The 18,401-nt window shown below is 47.6% G+C and overlaps 1 protein-coding gene across 8 annotated transcripts in view; it reads left to right on the forward strand.

Moving 5' to 3' along the window:
* Window positions 1-18,401, forward strand: part of LOC137347065 (myb-related transcription factor, partner of profilin-like) — a 108,045-nt gene that overhangs the window by 13,527 nt on the left and 76,117 nt on the right. For all 8 annotated transcript variants that reach the window (XR_010968853.1, XR_010968855.1, XR_010968854.1 and 5 more), the window contains exons 2-3: window positions 10,913-10,996; window positions 11,979-12,270. Coding sequence is in view for 5 of the 8 variants with exons in the window: in XM_068011079.1 (XP_067867180.1) it covers window positions 10,913-10,996; window positions 11,979-12,270 (376 nt within the window). In the remaining 3 variants the exon portion in view is untranslated. The remainder of the gene's footprint in view (window positions 1-10,912; window positions 10,997-11,978; window positions 12,271-18,401) is intronic.

Raw genomic sequence — 18,401 nt, forward strand, 5'->3', positions numbered from 1 at the left:
CCCCCCTCCCCGCTCCTCCTCCCCCCTCCCCGCTCCTCCTCCCCACCCCGTTCCTCCTCCCCTCCCCTCCCCCCCTTCCCGTTCCTCCTCCCCTCCCCTTCTCCCCTCCCCGTCTCCCCTCCCCTTCTCCCCTCCCCGTATCCCCTCCCCGCTCCTCCTCCCCCGCCTCCCCGCTCCTCCTCCCCCGCCTCCCCGCTCCTCCTCCCCCGCCTCCACATTCCTCCTCCCCCTCCCCGCTCCTCCTCCCCGCTCCTCCTCCCACCTCCCCATTCCCCCTCCCCGTTCCTCCTCCCCCATCCCCGTTCCTCCTCCCCCATCCCCGTTCCTCCTCCCCCCTCCGCTTTCCTCCTCCCCCCCCCGTTCCTCCTCTCCCTCCCCCCCCCCGTTCCTCTCCTCCCCCCGTCTGTTCCTCCTCCCCCCCTCCATTCCTCCTCCCCCCCTCCATTCCTCCTCCCCACCCCATTCCTCCTCCCCTCCCCTTCCCCCTTCCCGTTCCTCCTCCCCCCCTCCCCGTTCCTCCTTCCCCCCCTCCCCGTTCCTCCTTCCCCCCCTCCCCGTTCCTCCTTCCCCCCCTCCCCGTTCCTCCTTCCCCCCTCCCCGTTCCTCCTTCCCCCCCTCCCCGTTCCTCCTCACCCCCCCCTCCCCGTTCCTCCTCACCCCCCCCTCCCCGTTCCTCCTCACCCCCCTCCCCGTTCCTCCTCACCCCCCCCTCCCCGTTCCTCCTCCCCACCCTCCCCATTCCTCCTCCCCCCCCCGTTCCTCCTCCCCCCTCCTCCTCCACCCTCCCCTTCCTCCTCCCCTCCTCCCCCCTCCTCTCCCCCCCCACCTCCGTCCTCTTCCACCCCCCCCCCGTTCCTCCTCCTCCACCCCCCCCCCGTTCCTCCTCCACCCCCCCCCCCCGTTCCTCCTCCACCCCCCCCCCCCCGTTCCTCCTCCACCCCCTTCCCTTTTGCCCCTCCTTTCCAATATATATCTTTTTCCAGTCCGATAAACAACTGTTCGCTGCTTCTCTCTGTTCCCAATCTCTCAGTTAACTTCATATCCATGCTGCCACTGTCCCTTTTGTTCCATGGGCCTGTTATATGGCACTTTATCAAACACTTTTTGGAAGTCCATGTACACCATATCCTCCTCATCAACCCTCACTGTTACCTCATCAAAAAACATGTTGAACTCAATTTGCCTTTAGAAATCCATGCTGGCTTTCCTTAATTATTCCGCATTTATTCAAGTGTCTGTTAATTTTGTGGTGGATTATTGTTTCCAAAAGCTTTCCCACCACCAATATTAAACTGACTGGCCTGTAGTTGCTGGGTGTACCTTTACACCCTTTTTTGAACAAGTATTTGCAATTCTCCAGTCTAAGGCAGACTGGAAGATTCTGGCCAGTGCCTCCACAATTTCCGTCTTTACTTCACTCAGCATCCTTAGACGCTTCCCATCTGGTCCTGGTAATTATCAACCTTAAGTACAACCAGCCTTTCTAATACCTCCTCTTTATTAATGTCTGTACTTTGCCTTGGGAGAGCAACTGGTCTTGTATTAAAATTTTTGTCCATGCACACGCTTTCCCAAAACCCTAACTTCCTGATGGCCTGATTTTTGAGGCTTATTTTTGTCAACAAAGGGCTTTCATGGTTCAGGCCTCCATGCAGCGGGTAGACTCTGCCTGTCTTCCAGTGTATTTTACACAGCATGTCTCTACCTGCTTCATTACACTGCAGCCCTTCTGTGGATTTCCAAGTTGGGAACCGTTTCTAGAGCTTTTTATTAGCTGTCTATGTCTATATATATTTGATTTAACGTTCCCCTTCTATTTCTTCAAATGCAACCTATATGACAGTCTGGCTCTTTCATCTTATCCCATCCCCACTGTCAGTCAGCACAGTGTCCATAGATCCCTGAAGGCGAGAGTGGAGATTGCAGGGGCTCTGACCCAAATTTTTAATTCCTCTCTGGCCACGGGGGAGGTGCCAGAGGACTGGAGAACAGCTAATGTGGTCCCGCTATTTAAGAAAGGTTGTAGAGATAAGCCAGGGAACTACAGACCAGTGAGTCTCACGTCAGTGGTACGAAAACTATTGGAGAAAATTCTGAAGGAGAGAATCTATCACCACTTGGAGAGGCAAAATTTGATTAGGAATAGTCAGCATGGCTTTGTCAGAGGGAGGTCATGCCTAACAAATTTGATTGAATTTCTTGAGCCTGTGACCAGGTGTGTAGATGAGGGTAGTGCAGTTGATGTAGTTTACATGGATTTCAGCAAAGCCTTTGACAAGGTCCCACATGGAGGACTGATCAAGAAAGCAAATGCACATGTGATACAACGTAACTTGATAAGGTGGATTCAAAATTGGCTTAGCTGCAGGAGTCAGAGAGTGATGACAGACAGCTGTTTTAGTGACTGGAAGGCAGTGTCCAGTGGCGTACCACAGGGATCTGTGCTGGGTCCCCTATTGTTTGTCATTTATATAAACGACATAGATGACTATGTGGGGGTAGGATCAGTAAGTTCGCGGATGACACAAAGATTGCCCGAGTGGTTAACAGTGAGATTGAGTGTCTTGGGTTACAGGAAGATATAGACGGGATGGTCAAATGGGCAGAAAAGTGGCAGATGGAATTTAACCCTGAAAGGTGTGAGGTGATACACTTTGGAAGGAGTAATGTGACACGGAAGTATTCAATGAATGGCCTGACACTGGGAAGTTCCGAGGAACAAAGGGACCTTGTCGTGTTTTTCCATAGATCTCTGAAGGCAGAAGGGCAGGTAATAGGGTGGTGAAAAAGGCATATGGGACACTTGCCTTTATCAATCGAGGCATAGATTACAAAAGCAGGGAGGTCATGTTGGAGCTGTATAGAACTTTGGTAAGGCCACAGCTGGAGTACTTTGTGCAATTCTGGTCGCCACATTATAGGAAAGATGTTTTAGTTTAGTTTAGAGATACAGCACTGAAACAGGCCCTTCGGCCCACCGAGTCTGCGCCGACCATCAACCACCCATTTTATACTAATCCTACACTAATTCCACATTACTACCACATCCCCACCTGTCTCTATATTTCCCTACCACCTACCTATACTAGGGGCAATTTATAAAGGCCAATTAACCTATCAACCAGCAAGTCTTTGGCATGTGGGAGGAAACCGGAGCACCCGGAGGAAACCCACGCAGACACAGGGAGAACTTGCAAACTTCACACAGGCAGTCCCCAGAATTGAACCCAGGTCGCTGGAGCTGTGAGGCTGTGGTGCTAACCACTGCGCCACTGTGCCGCCCTACTGAAACAGGCCCTTCGGCCCACCGAGTCTGTGCCGACCATCAACCACCCATTTATACTAATCCTACACTAATCCCATATTCCTACCACATCCCCACCTGTCCCTATATTTCCCTACCACCCACTTACACCAGTGACAATCTATATAATGGCCAATTTACCTACCAATCTGCAAGTCTTTTGGCTTGTGGGAGGAAACCGGAGCACCCGGAGAAAACCCACGCAGACACAGGGAGAACTTGCAAACTCCACACAGGCAGTACCCAGAATCGAACCCGGGTCCCTGGAGCTGTGAGGCTGCAGTGCTAACAACTGCGCCACTGTGCCGCCCTTGCACTGGAGGGGGTGCAGAGGCGATTCACCAGGATAGTGCCTGGGATGGAACATTTAAGCTATGAAGAGAGGTTGGGTATGCTTGGGTTGTTTTCGCTGGAGCAGAGAAGACTGAGGGGTGACCTGATCGAGGTGTACAAGATTATGAGGGGCATAGACAGGGTGGATAGGGAGCAGCTGTTCCCCTTAGTTGAAGGGTTAGTTACGAGGGGTCACAAGTTTAAGGTGAGGGGCAGGAGGTTTAAGGGGGATTTGAGGAAGAACTTTTTTACCCAGAGGGTGGTGACAGTCTGGAATGCACTGCCTGGGAGGGTGGTAGAGGCGGGTTGCCTCACATCCTTTAAAAAGTACCTGGATGAGCACGTGGCACGTTATCACATTCAAGGCGATGGGCCAAGTGCTGGCAAATGGGATTAGGTAGACAGGTCAGGTGTCTTTAATGCATCGGTGCAGACTCGATGGGCCGAAGGGCTTCTTCTGCACTGTATTATTCTGTGATTCTGTGCTCGAAGCTTCATTTTAGCTCAGTAGTCCGGCACTGTGGTCTCATTTCCCAGCTCCTCCAGTAGGATTTTGGTTCGGAGGTAAGAGCCAGAGAGCATGCATAATGGGTATGTATACCAATTGGTAAAATGTGGGATCTGCAGTGAGGCCTCAACTTTTCGGTAAATTTATCAATGATTCATATACATGAATTGAGAGCCATAGATCCATGTTTGCAGATGGCAATACGTTCGGTAGCACAGTAAATAGTGTAAATGGGAGCAGAAAGTTGCGAAGGGACCTTGACAGATTAAGTGAGTGTTTTTAGTTTTAGAGATACAGCACTGAAACAGGCCCTTCGGCCCACCGAGTCTGTGCCGACCATCAACCACCCATTTATACTAATCCTACACTAATTCCATATTCCTACCACATGCCCACCTGCCCCTATATTTCCCTACCACCTACCTATACTAGGGGCAATTTATAATGTCCAATTAACGTATCAACCTGCAAGTCTTTGGCATGTGGGAGGAAACCGGAGCACCCGGAGGAAACCCACGCAGACACAGGGAGAACTTGCAAACTCCACACAGGCAGTACCCAGAATTGAACCCGGGTCGCTGGAGCTGTGAGGCTGCGGTGCCGAGTGGGTAAAGCTGTGTCAAGTATATAGGAAGGACTATATAGTCACACTATAGGAAGGATGTGATTGCACTGGAGAGGGTGCAGAGGAGATTCACCAGGATTTTGCCTGGGCTGGAGCATTTCAGCTGTGAAGAGAGTCTGAAAAGGCTCGGGTTGTTTTCCTTAGAGCAGAGAAGGCTGAGGGGAGATATGATTGAGGTATACAAAATTATGAGGGGCATTGATAGGTTAGATAGGAAGCAACTTTTTCTATTAGCGGAGGGGTCAGTAATCAGGGGGCATAGATTTAAGGTAAGGGGAAGGAGGTTTAGAGGGGATTTGAGGAGAAAATGTTTCACCCGGAGGGTGGTTGGAATCTGGAATACACTGCCTGAGGAGGTGGTAGAGGCAGGAACCCTCACAGCATTTAAGAAGTATTTAGATGAGCACTTGAAACGCCATAGCATACGAGGCTACGGGCCAAGTGCTGGAAAATGGGATTAGAATAGTTAGGTGCTTGGTGGCTGGCACGGACACGATGGGCCGAAGGGCCTGTTCCTGTGCTGTATAACTCTATGAATCTGACTAAGTGGGGTTCACTGTGGGGAGGTGTGAAGTCATCACTCTGAACCGAAGAAAGGTCAGTGTGTTTTAAATGGTGGAAAGCTAGGAACTGTATATGAGTGGAGAGATTTTGGGATCCAAGTATAGAAATCACTAAAAGTTAGTAAACCAGTACAAAAAAAAATTAAAAGCTAATTGAATTTTTGGCTTTATCTCAGGAGGGCTGGAACACAAAGAGGTGGAAGTTATGTTATAGTTTTATAAAGCTCTCGTTAGACCCCATCTGGGAACCGTATCTCAGGAAGGATATATTGGGTTTGGAGGAGTGCAGTGGGGAGTGACCAGAATGATACTGGGGCTAAAACGATTAATATGAAGGCAGATTGCATAGGCTAATCTTGTATTTCCTCGAGGATAGAAGATGAAGGGATGATCTAATTGAAGTATGTAAGATGATTAAAGTATTTGATGGGGTAGATTTCCTCTAGTTGGGGAGTCCAGAACAAGGGGGCAGAATCATAAAATGAAAACCAGGCCAGTCAGGGGTCACGTCAAGAAGCACTAGGATAGTGGAAATATGGAACTCTTCCCTCCCTGCTCCCCCACAAAAAAAAAAATCAGTTGAAGCCAGATGTCAGTTGAAAATTTCAAAACTGAGATCGATTATTTTTGTTCGGTATCAGGGGAAGCGGAGCCAAGGCACTTAGATGGAGGTAAGTTGCAGATCAGCTAAGATCTAATAGAATGGTGGAACAGGCTCGAGGGGTTGAATGGCCTCTTATTCCTGTGTTTCCCCTCGCTATTAAAGGTTCTGGCTCCATCCTATAGGGGGGGCCTTGTATCCTAGGCCCACCCGACCCCTGTTTCAATGTACACACCAACCCCAGCACCATCCAGGCCCCAGTCTGAACTTTTTTCTTCCTGCGCCTGTTCCATTCTCTGTTTTGCTGCTTCTTGTTTATATCAAAGAACAAAGAAAATTACAGCACAGGAACAGGCCCTTCGGCCCTCCAAGCCTGCGCTAATCCAGATCCTCTATCTAAACCTGTCGCCTATTTTCTAAGGGTCTGTGTCTCTTTGCTTCCTGCCCATTCATGTATCTGTCTAGATACATCTTAAAAGACGCTATCGTGTTCGCATCTACCACCTCCGCTGGCAACGCATTCCAGGCACCCACCACCCTCTGCGTAAAGAACTTTCCACGCATATCCCCCCTAAACCTTTCCCCTCTCACTTTGAACTGGTGACCCCTAGTTATTGAATCCCCCACTCTGGGAAAAAGCTTCTTGCTATCCACCCTGTCTATACCTCTCATGATTTTGTACACCTCCGTATTTCTAATGAAAATAATCCTAATCTACTCAACCTCTCTTCATAGCTAGTGCCCTCCATACCAGGCAACATCCTGGTGAACCTCCTCTGCACCCTCTCCAAAGCATCCACATCCTTTTGGTAATGTGGCGACCAGAACTGCACGCAGTATTCCAAATGTGGCCGAACCAAAGTCTTATACAACTGTAACATGACCTGCCAACTCTTGTACTCAATACCCCGTCCGATGAAGGAAAGCATGCCGTATGCCTTCTTGACCACTCTATTGACCTGCGTTGCCACCTTCAGGGAACAATGGACCTGAACACCCAAATCTCTCTGTACATCAATTTTCCCCAGGACTTTTCCATTTATTGTATTGTATTTATTGTATTCTATTAAGTTGGTAAGACATGACCTTCCCTGCACAAAACCATGTTGCCTATCACTGATAAGCCCATTTTCACTCTTGAATTGGATCTTCCAAAATGCATCACCTCACATTTGCCCGGATTGAACTCCATCTGCCATTCCTCTGCCCAACTCTCCAATCTATCTATATTCTGCTGGATTCTCTGACAGTCCCCTTCACTATCTGATACTCCATCTATCTTAGTGTCGTCTGCAAACTTGCTAATCAGACCACCTATACTTTCCTCCAAACCATTTATGTATATCACAAACAACAGTGGTCCCAGCACGGATCCCTGTGGAACACCACTGGTCACACGTCTCCATTTTGAGAAACTCCCTTCCACTGCTACTCTCTGTCTCCTGTTGCCCAGCCAGTTCTTTATCCATCTAGCTAGTACACCCTGGACGCCATGCGACTTCACTTTCTCCATCAGCCTGCCATGGGGAACCTTATCAAACGCCTTACTGAAGTCCATGTACATGACATCTACAGCCCTTCCCTCATCAATCAACTTTGTCACTTCCTCAAAGAATTCTATTAAGTTGGTAAGACATGACCTTCCCTGCACAAAACCATGTTGCCTATCACTGATAAGCCCATTTTCTTCCAAATGGGAATAGATCCTATCCCTCAGTATCTTCTCCAGCAGCTTCCCTACCACCGACGTCAGGCTCACCAATCTATAATTACCTGGATTATCCCTGCTACCCTTCTTAAACAAGGGGACAACATTAGCAATTCTCCAGTCCTCACCCGTGTTTAAGGATGCTGCAAAGATATCTGTTAAGGCCCCAGCTATTTCCTCTCTCGCTTCCCTCAGTAACCTGGGATAGATCCCATCCGGACCTGGGGACTTGTCCACCTTAATGCCTTTTAGAATACCCAACACTTCCTCCCTCCTTATGCCGACTTGACCTAGAGTAATCAAACATCTGTCCCTAACCTCAACATCCGTCATGTCCCTCTCCTCGGTGAATACCGATGCAAAGTACTCGTTTAGAATCTCACCCATTTTCTCTGACTCCACGCATAATTTTCCTCCTTTGTCCTTGAGTGGGCCAATCCTTTCTCTCGTTACCCTCTTGCTCCTTATATATGAATAAAAGGCTTTGGCATTTTCCTTAACCCTGTTTGCTAAAGATATTTCATGACCCCTTTTAGCCCTCTTAATTCCTCGTTTCAGATTGGTCCTACATTCCCGATATTCTTCCAAAGCTTTGTCTTTCTTCAGCCGCCTAGACCTTAGGTATGCTTCCTTTTTCCTCTTAGCTAGTTTCACAATTTCACCTGTCATCCATGGTTCCCTAATCTTGCCATTTCTATCCCTCATTTTCACAGGAACATGTCTCTCCTGCACGTTAATCAACCTCTCTTTAAAAGCCTCCCACATATCAAATGTGGATTTATCTTCAAACAGCTGCTCCCAATCTACATTCCCCAGCTCCTGCCGAATTTTGGTGCAGTTGGCCTTCCCCCAATTTAGCACTCTTCCTTTAGAACCACTCTCGTCTTTGTCCATGAGTATTCTAAAACTTACGGAATTGTGATCACTATTCCCAAAGTAGTCCCCTACTGAAACTTCAACCACCTGGCCGGGCTCATTCCCCAACACCAGGTCCAGTATGGCCCCTTCCCGAGTTGGACTATTTTCATACTGCTCTAGAAAACCCTCCTGGATGCTCCTTACAAATTCTGCTCCATCTAGACCTCTAACACTAAGTGAATCCCAGTTAATGTTGGGAAAATTAAAATCTCCTATCACCACCACCCTGTTGCTCCTACATCTTTCCATAATCTGTTTACATATTTGTACCTCTATCTCATGCTCGCTGTTGGGGGGCCTGTAGTACAGCCCCAACATTGTTACCGCACCCTTCCTATTTCTGAGTTCTGCCCATATTGCCTCACTGCTCGAGTCCTCCATCGTGCCCTCCTTCAGCACATCTGTGATATCCTCTTTGACCAGTAATGCAACTCCTCCACCCCTTTTACCTCCCTCTCTATCCAGCCTGAAGCATCGATATCCTGGGATATTTAGTTGCCAATCGTGTCCTTCCTTCAACCAAGTCTCAGTAATAGCAATAACATCATACTCCCAGGTACTAATGCAAGCCCTAAGTTCATCTGCCTTACCTACTACACTTCTTGCATTAAAACAAATGCACCTCAGACCACCAGTCCCTTTGCGTTCATCATCTGCTCCCTGCCTACTCTTCCCCTTAGTCACGCTGACTTCATTATCTCGTTCCTTACAGGCTTTAGTTACTACCTCCTTACTGTCCACTGACCTCCTCATTTGGTTCCCATCCCCCTGCCACATTAGTTTAAACCCTCCCCAACAGCGTTAGCAAAAGCACCCCCAAGGACATTGGTTCCAGTCCGGCCCAGGTGTAGACCGTCCAATTTGTAATAGTCCCACCTCCCCCAGAACCGGTCCCAATTTCCCAAAAATCTGAACCCCTCCCTCCTGCACCATCTCACAAGCCACGCATTCATCCTGACTATTTTTTCATTTCTACTCTGACTAGCACGTGGCACTGGTAGCAATCCTGAGATTACTACTTCTGAGGTCCTACTTTTTAACTTGGCTCCTAACTCCCTAAATTCTGCTTGTAGGACCTCATCCCGTTTTTTACCTATATCATTGGTGCCTATGTGCACAACGACAACTGGCTGTTCACCCTCCCCCTTCAGAATGTTCTGCAGCCGATCTGAGACATCCCTGACCCGTGCACCTGGGAGGCAACATACCATTCGGGAGTCTCGTTTTCGACCACAGAACCGCCTGTCTACTCCCCTTACAATTGAATCCCCTATGACTATAGCCCTTCCACTCTTTTTCCCGCCCTTCTGAACAGCAGAGCCAGCCACGGTGCCATGAACCTGGCTACTGCTGACTTCCCCTGGTGAGCCTTCTCCCGCAACAGTATCCAAAACGGTATACCTGTTTTGGAGGGAGATGACCGCAGGGGACACCTGCGCTGCCTTTCTGCTCTTTCTCTGCCTTTTGGTCACCCATTCCCTTTCTCCCTCAGCAATCCTAATCTGCGGTGTGACCAATTCGCTAAACGTGCTATCCACGACCTCCTCAGCATCGCGGATGCTCCAAAGTGAGTCCATCCGCAGCTCCAGAGCCATCATGCGGTCTAACAAGAGCTGCAGCTGGTCACACTTCCAGTACGTGAAGGAGTCAGGGACATCAGCCGTGTCCCTGAGCTCCCACATTGAGCAAGAGGAGCATAACACGGGTCTGAGATCTCCTGCCATTTTTAATCTTAAGCTTAACTTAGTCTTAACTTAGATAAATTAAAAAGGAACGAAAAGTTTTTACCAATCACGCGGAAAAAAAAGTAGAAAAAGCCTTACCTTATCTGCACACCACCGAGTCCTTTTTTTTTGGTTAGAGGAGGAGGGCGGGTGGGAGACACTACAGGTGTAGTGTCTCGGGTTCAGCTGCTGCCCAAATATATAGGACTTACTTACCCAGCTGCCACCTCGCTCTCCCTGTCGCCGCTGCAAATTACTGCTCTTATTTTCCTCGTTTAAAGATGCTGTATAAATACAAGTATTTTAATGGCCTACCCAAACACTCTGCAACCTGCTTTCCTCCCTACCCCCGGTCCCCATTTCCCCTGTTTTTCTTTTAAACCCAACCAGCTCTTTATTTACTGTGGGTAACACTGGGGAGACTATTTAGAATTATGTAGATATAATACATTATTGGGAATTTAGCCACACTGTCCCCATTGTATTTAGTGGGTGGGATCGTGCTGATGTGATGGTAGGTGATAAAACTAATGAAGTAATTGCCAAAGCTGTCTGAAATTTTTACTTTCTGACTGCTGGGAAACTGACAAACTGCGGCATGTTTAACTTGGTATTTTCTTACACGTAGCTTACAGGGCAAAACGCCGATGGAGACTTCGGGCAGCTTCAATCAGCTGACAAACTGCCTGAAATCAGTGGAGCTTTTAAATGGGTAAGTACTTATTAAACTGCCTGTACTAGTCGGTTGCTTAATATACTTTTGTAATTGACGCCTTTGATGATAACCTGGTCAGTGCCATTTGCCCAATGTAGGACTTTCTGTAATAAGTGCAGATAGTGTTAGTGCAGGCAGATGTATTTATAATTTGCTATATGAGTTATTTTTGGGGTATTTTCTGGGTCTGCACATGCATGCAGTGAATATGGGAGAGTCATGCTGTTTACTGTCATGCACGGCGACCCACTCAATATTTGCTCCATCCAGGCAATCCACTGTGCCGGGCCACAGGCCCAGGAGAAGAACCTCTCTATACATTAACCGACATATCTGGTTAGATATCTATGTAAGTAATAGCCTATTAATCTACTTAGAGTTCCACAGCGTTTACACTGGGCTTTACCTCTCAGGCAGGAATGCTTGGTGATCCTGCTCAGTGCGGCACAGTGGTTAGCACCGCAGCCTCACAGCTCCAGCGACCTGGGTTCAATTCTGGGTACTGCCTGTGTGGAGTTTGCAAGTTCTCCCTGTGTCTGCGTGGGTTTCCTCCGGGTGCTTTGGTTTCCTCCCACATGCCAAAGGCTTGCAGGTTGATAGGTTAATTGGCCATTATAAATTGCCCCTAGTATAGGTAGGTGGTAGGGAAATATAGGGGGACAGGTGGGGATGTGATAGGAAAATGGAATTAGTGTAGAATTAGTATAAATGGGTGGTTGATGGTTGGCACAGACTCGGTGGGCCGAAGGGCCTGTTTCAGTGCTGTATCTCTAAAACTAAAAACTAAGTTTTTTGGTGTTTTTGTACCGTGAATCCTGTGTACTGTGGGCGTATTGCTATGTGGGAGCTTGCAAGTTAGAGGTACAGCCTTCTAAAAGGCTGAAACCTTCAGCGGCAGGCTGGGGTTGCAGCAACTGGGTTAACTGTCAGGTAACTGTCATCATTGGCTTATGTGTGATTTTTGTGCCATTTTTTAAAGCGTGTCTTCTCTTGGAGGATCTGGAAACAACACACAAACAAGGGAGCATGGCAGCTCAAAGAGGCAGAGAAGAAGGGCTCAAAATTTCACAGACAACGACCTGCAAACCCTTCTGAATGAGATGCATCCAAGGAGAGACAGATTGCTGGGTGTGCATGGCAGGAAACCTCAAAAACCTATTTCGCGTGCCATGTGGAGAGAGGTGGCAATGGCACTGAATGCCACTTCTCTCACCTCCAGGACTGCAGACCAGTGCCGGAAGAAGTTCAATGACCTGACGAGGGCAGGCAAGGTAACACTTGGGACAAAAACAGAAAATACTGGAATCCCCAGCAGATCAGGTAGCATCAGTGAACAGAAAAACAGAATTAATGTTTTAAGTTGATGACCTTCCATTAGAACTGGGAAAAGTGAGAAATGTAATAGCAAGTAAAAAGGGGGAGGTGGGAAAAAGAACAAAAGGGAAGGTTTGTTATAGGGTGGAAGAGAGGAGAGATTAAATGACAGGAGAGTTGGTGATTCAAGGCCAAAGGGAGCGGTAATGGGATAAGTAAAGAAACAAAGATGTGTATAGAGGAGGTGTGAATGGCAGAATGATGAACAGCTGCCATCGAAAAGAAAAAACAAGAAAAATGAGAGTAAAACCAAAACCTACAAAGATGTATGGAACAAAATGGGGGCAGCGATTATAGTCTAAAATTGGGCACTGAACATTAAGTTCAACACTTTCAGACTATAATCACTGCCCTCATTTTGTTCCTTTTTTTTCTTTGCCAGTTTTGGTTTTACTCTCATTTTTCTGTTGTTTTTGCTTTCAGACATCAGCTATTCCTCAATCTGCCATTCACACCGCCTCTTGACACACTTTTTGTTTCTTTACTTGTCCCGTTACCACTCGCTTCGGACTTGCACCATCAACTCTTTTGTAATTTGTACTTTCCTGTCTTCCACCCTATCGCAGACCTTCCCTTTTGTTCTTCTCCCCACCCTCCTTCCTTTCAGTTGCTGAAAACTGATTGATTGCATTTATAATTTTTCTAGTTCTGATGAAAGATCAATCGATCTGAAGCTTTAACTCTGTTTCAGTCTTCACAGCTGTTGCCTGTCCTGCTGAGTATTTCCAGCATTTTCTGTTTTTATTTCAGATTTCCAGCATCTGCAATATTTTGCTTTAGTAACATGCTGGACACACTCCCTTGGACACTGTCTAACATTTAACAACTGTACAGCCACTCCTTCACACTGTGGTTAAGAGGAGGGGGGGTTGGATGCGGGGTACTGACTTGGGATCCCACAATACGTGTCGCCAGGTCCCTGACTGTAATTCCTTGCATGCAGAACCTTAAACATCTTCCTGAGCTTTAACTACCAGATCTAGAACTTTGACTATTTCATTCCATCTGGAAGAAATTTCTCAAATGCCAACCAAAACCTAATGACTCATTCTTCTTACAGGAGAAACTTCTCAGTCATCGGCAATCCCTCGTATAGAGGATGATTCTTCCTTGCAGATGGCTGGGTGGAAGTGAGGTCAGTGTTGGCTGTGGGTTCACAGATGGCTTATGAGCCCTATTTTAACCTTGCAAGCTCTTCCACAGTGAGAACATCAGTTGTTGGCCTGTAGTGGTGATGGTGGATTGTTGGCTCGAGCAGCTGCCCTCTCTTTCCATCTCTCTTGCTGTTCTCTCTCAATGGCTGCTCTTGTTGATTGGAAGGTCTTGAAACCATTTCTGATAATGGATCACCATTTTGGTCACGATTGGGCATCTGCTTCCCATGTGTTGATAATGGAGCAGATCTTTATGGAAGCTTTGAGATTGCCTTTGAAATGTTTTCTTTGGCTCCATGGCATAGCATTGAGTGGAGCACCTATTTGGGCAGTCTTGAATCAAGCATTCTGATAACATGTCTCATGCATCTCAGCTGATCTGAGATTATCACAGCGTCTATACTTGGCATACCAGGACATTGCTGCAGGAGTTCCTCAGGGTAGTGTCCTCGGCCCAACCATCTTCAGCTGCTTCATCAATGACCTTCCTTCAATCGTAAGGTCAGAAGTGGGGATGTTCACTGATGATTGCACTATGTTCAGTACTATTCACAACTCCTCAGATACTGAAGCAGTCTGTGTCCAGATGCAGCAAGACCTTGACAACATTCAGGCTTGTGCTGCTAAGTGGCACGTAGCATTTGCGCCTGACAAGTGCCAGGCAATGATCATCTCCAACAAAAGAGAATCTAACCATCTCCCCTTGACATTCAACAGCATTACCATTGCTGAATCCCCCACTATCAACATCCTGGTGGTTACCATTGACCAGAAATGAACTGGAGCAGCCATATAAATACTGTGGGTACAAGAGCAGATCAGAGACTGGGCATTCTGCCGTGAATAACCCACCTTCTGACTCCCCAAAGCAGGTCCACCATTTACAAGGCACATGTCAGGAGTGTGATGGAATACTCTCCACTTTCCTGAATGACTGCAGTTCCAACAACACTCAGGAAGCTTGACGCCATCCAGGACAAAGCAGCATGCTTGATTGGCACCCCATCTACCACCTTACACATGACTGCAGCGGTTCAAGAAAGCAGCTCACCACCACATTCTCATGGACAATTAGGGATGGACAACAAATGTTGGCTTTGCCAGTGACGCCCACATCACATGAAAGAATAATTTTTAAAAATCTGTCTTGGAGGATGCTCATGTTTGTTCTTTTGTCCTCCTACTTGATTCGCAGGATCCTTCTAAGACAGTGTTGATGATATTCTTGGTCCTTGATATGGCATCTCTAAGTTGTCCAAGCTCCAGCACCGAAGAGAAGTTTGGAGAGAACCACTGCCAGATAGATTTTGAGTTTAGTGTCAGGTCTGAAATCACGCTTCTTGAAAATTCGAGTACCTAATCTACCTTAGGCTTAGCTAGCACATTGGATTTGCTGGTCCACCTTTTCATCAATGTCAGCTTTTTGGGATAGATAGCTTCCGAGATATGGGAAGTGAGGGACATTTTCCAGCACTTCACCATGAATCTCAGCTGCAGGTGTTGGATTTGAAACATTTGGAGTGGGCTGGTTGTCGTGGTTTTGGCCTTCAGCTGGTTGGAGTTAGAGAGTTTACCATCGGTTGCTGCAAGAAAGATTGAGAATCGAGTTGGTGCAATGACAAACCCCTGTTTGACACCTATTTTGACAGGGAATGGGTCTGTAGTGGAGCTGTTGCATTCATGTCATTTGCATATTGTCAGGTAGGGGATAAATGATGTTTTTGAACTTAGCTTGGCAATCATATCGCTGTAGCACCTTCCAAAAGGCAGTCAGTTCACCAAATTGCTGATAGTGCGAGCGAGCGAACAGCTGAGAGGTCAGTTTCAGCTTAAAGTTAAAGTTAATTACCTATTGTTTCGGCGGACCAGGGGACTGCTGGGGAGGTGAGGTTACATATTTGTGCTTTACCCGAAACACTACTCGGGTAGGGTCTCCCACCCATCCTCCTCCTCTAACCAGAAAAAAAGGACTCTGGTGTGTTGATAAGGTAAGCTTTTTATTTAAAAAGTTCTGTCCGTCGGATTGATAAGCTAACAAGTTTTGACTTTTTTTGGGGGGTTTTTCAGTAGATTTGTTGGGAATTTAGAATAGAGGGAATGGAGGTTAAGGCAGTTGAATGTTCCTCCTGCAGAATGTGGGAGGTAAGGGTCGCCAAGAGTGTCCCTGCTGACTGCATCTGCGGGAAGTGCACCCAACTCCAGCTCCTCGAGAACCGCGTTAGGGAACTGGAGCTGGATGAACTTTGGATCATTCGGGAGGCGGAGGGGGTTATTGAGAAGAGTTACAGGGAGGTAGTCACACCTCAGGTAAAAGAAGTAGGTAGATGGGTTACCGTCAGGGGAAGGAGAGGGAACCAGCAGGCAGTGCAGGGATCCCCTGTGGCCGTTTCCCTCAACAACAGGTATATCGTTTTGGATACTGTTGCGGGGGACGACTTACCAGGGGTAAGCAATGGGGTACAGGTCTCTGGCACAGAGTCTGTCCCTGTTGCTCAGAAGGGAAGGGGGAAGAGGAGCAGAACATTAGTCATTGGGGACTCCATAGTTAGGGGAACAGATAGGAGGTTCTGTGGGAACGAGAGAGACTCACGGTTGGTGTGTTGCCTCCCAGGTGCCAGGGTTCGTGATGTCTTGGATCGTGTTTTTGGGATCCTTAAGGGGGAGGGGGAGCAGCCCCAAGTCGTGGTCCACATAGGCACCAACGACATAGGTAGGAAGAGAGATGGGGATTTAAGGCAGAAATTCAGAGAGCTAGGGTGGAAGCTTAGAGCGAGAACAAACAGAGTTGTTATCTCTGGGTTGTTGCCCGTGCCACGTGATAGCAAAGCGAGGAATAGGGAGAGAGAGGAGTTGAACACGTGGCTGCAGGGATGGTGTAGGAGGGAGGGTTTTGGTTTCCTGGATAATTGGGGCTCTTTCTGGGGTAGTTGGGACCTCTACAAACAGGATGGTCTTCACCTGAACCAATATCCTGGGGGGGAGATTTGCGAGTGCTCTTCGGGGGGGTTTAAACTAATTCAGCAGGGGAATGGGAACCTAAATTGTAGTTCCAGTGTACAGGATGTTGAGAGTAGTGAGGTCAGGGATAAGGTTACAAGGACGCAAGAGGGCACTGGCAAGCAAGAACTTGGTTTAAAGTGTGTCTACTTCAACGCCAGGAGCATCCTGGGGTGGGTGAGCTTGCAGCATGGGTTGGTATCTGGGATCTCGATGTTGTGGCCATTTCGGAGACATGGGTAGAGCAGGGGCAGGAATGGATGTTGTAGGTTCCGGGATTTAGATGTTTCAGTAAGAACAGAGAAGATGGGAAAAGAGGGGGTGGTGTGGTTTTGTTAATCAGGGAGGGTATTACAGCGGCAGAAAGGACGTTTGAGGACTCGTCTACTGAGGTAGTATGGGCCGAGGTTAGAAACAGGAGAGGAGAGGTCACCCTGTTGGGAGTTTTCTATAGACCTCCGAATAGTTCCAGAGATGTAGAGGAAAGGATAGCGAAGATGATTCTCGACAGGAGCGAGAGTAACAGGGTAGTTGTTATGGGGGGCTTTAACTTTCCAAATATTGACTGGAAATACTATAGTTCGAGTACTTTAGATGGGTCAGTTTTTGTCCAGTGTGTGCAGGAGGGTTTTCTGACACAGGCCAACCAGGGGCGATGCCACATTGGATTTGGTACTGGGTAATGAACCCGGCCAGGTGTTAGATTTAGATGTAGGTGAGCACTTTTGTGATAGTGATCACAATTCAGTTAGGTTTACCTTAGCGATGGGCAGGGACAGGTATATACCGCAGGGCAAGAATTATAGCTGGGGGAAAGGAAATTATGATGCGATTAGGCAAGATTTAGGATGCGTAGGATGGGGAAGGAAACTGCAGGGGATGGGCACAATAGAAATGTGGAGCTGATTCAAGGAGCAGCTACTGCGTGTCCTTGATAAGTATGTACCTGTCAGGCAGGGGGGAAGTTGTCGAGCGAGGGAGCCGTGGTTTACTAAAGAAGTTGAAGCGCTTGTCAAGAGGAAGAAGAAGGCTTATGTTAGGATGAGACGTGAAGGCTCAGTTAGGGCGCTTGAGAGTTACAAGCTAGCCAGGAAGGATCTAAAGGGAGAGCTAAGAAGAGCGAGGAGAGGACACGAGAAGTCATTGGCGGATAGGATCAAGGAAAACCCTAAGGCTTTCTATAGGTATATCAGGAATAAGAGAATGACTAGAGTTAGATTAGGGCCAATCAAGGATAGTAGTGGGAAGTTGTGTGTGGAATCAGAGGAGATAGGGGAAGCGTTAAATGAATATTTTTCGTCAGTATTTACAGTAGAGAAAGAAAATGTTGTCAAGGAGAATACTGAGATTCAGGCTACTAGGCTAGATGGGATTGAGGTTCACAAGGAGGAGGTGTTATCAATTTTGGAAAGTGTGAAAATAGATAAGTCCCCTGGGCCAGATGGGATTTATCCTAGGATTCTCTGGGAAGCTAGGGAGGAGATTGCAGAGCCTTTGTCCTTGATCTTAATGTCATCATTGTCGACAGGAAAAGTGCCGGAAGACTGGAGGATAGCAAATGTTGTCCCCTTGTTCAGGAAGGGGAGTAGAGTCAGCCCTGGTAATTATAGACCTGTGAGCCTTACTTCGGTTGTGGTTAAAATGTTGGAAAAGGTTATAAGAGATAGGATTTATAATCATCTTGAAAAGAATAAGTTCATTAGCGATAGTCAGCACGGTTTTGTGAAGGGTAGGTCGTGCCTCACAAACCTTATTGAGTTTTTCGAGAAGGTGACCAAACAGGTGGATGAGGGTAAAGCCGTGGATGTGGTGTATATGGATTTCAGTAAGGCGTTTGATAAGGTTCTCCACGGTAGGCTATTGCAGAAAATACGGAA

Source organism: Heterodontus francisci, chromosome 31, assembly GCF_036365525.1.
Source record: "Heterodontus francisci isolate sHetFra1 chromosome 31, sHetFra1.hap1, whole genome shotgun sequence".
In the NCBI taxonomy this organism is placed as follows: Eukaryota; Metazoa; Chordata; class Chondrichthyes; order Heterodontiformes; family Heterodontidae; genus Heterodontus; species Heterodontus francisci.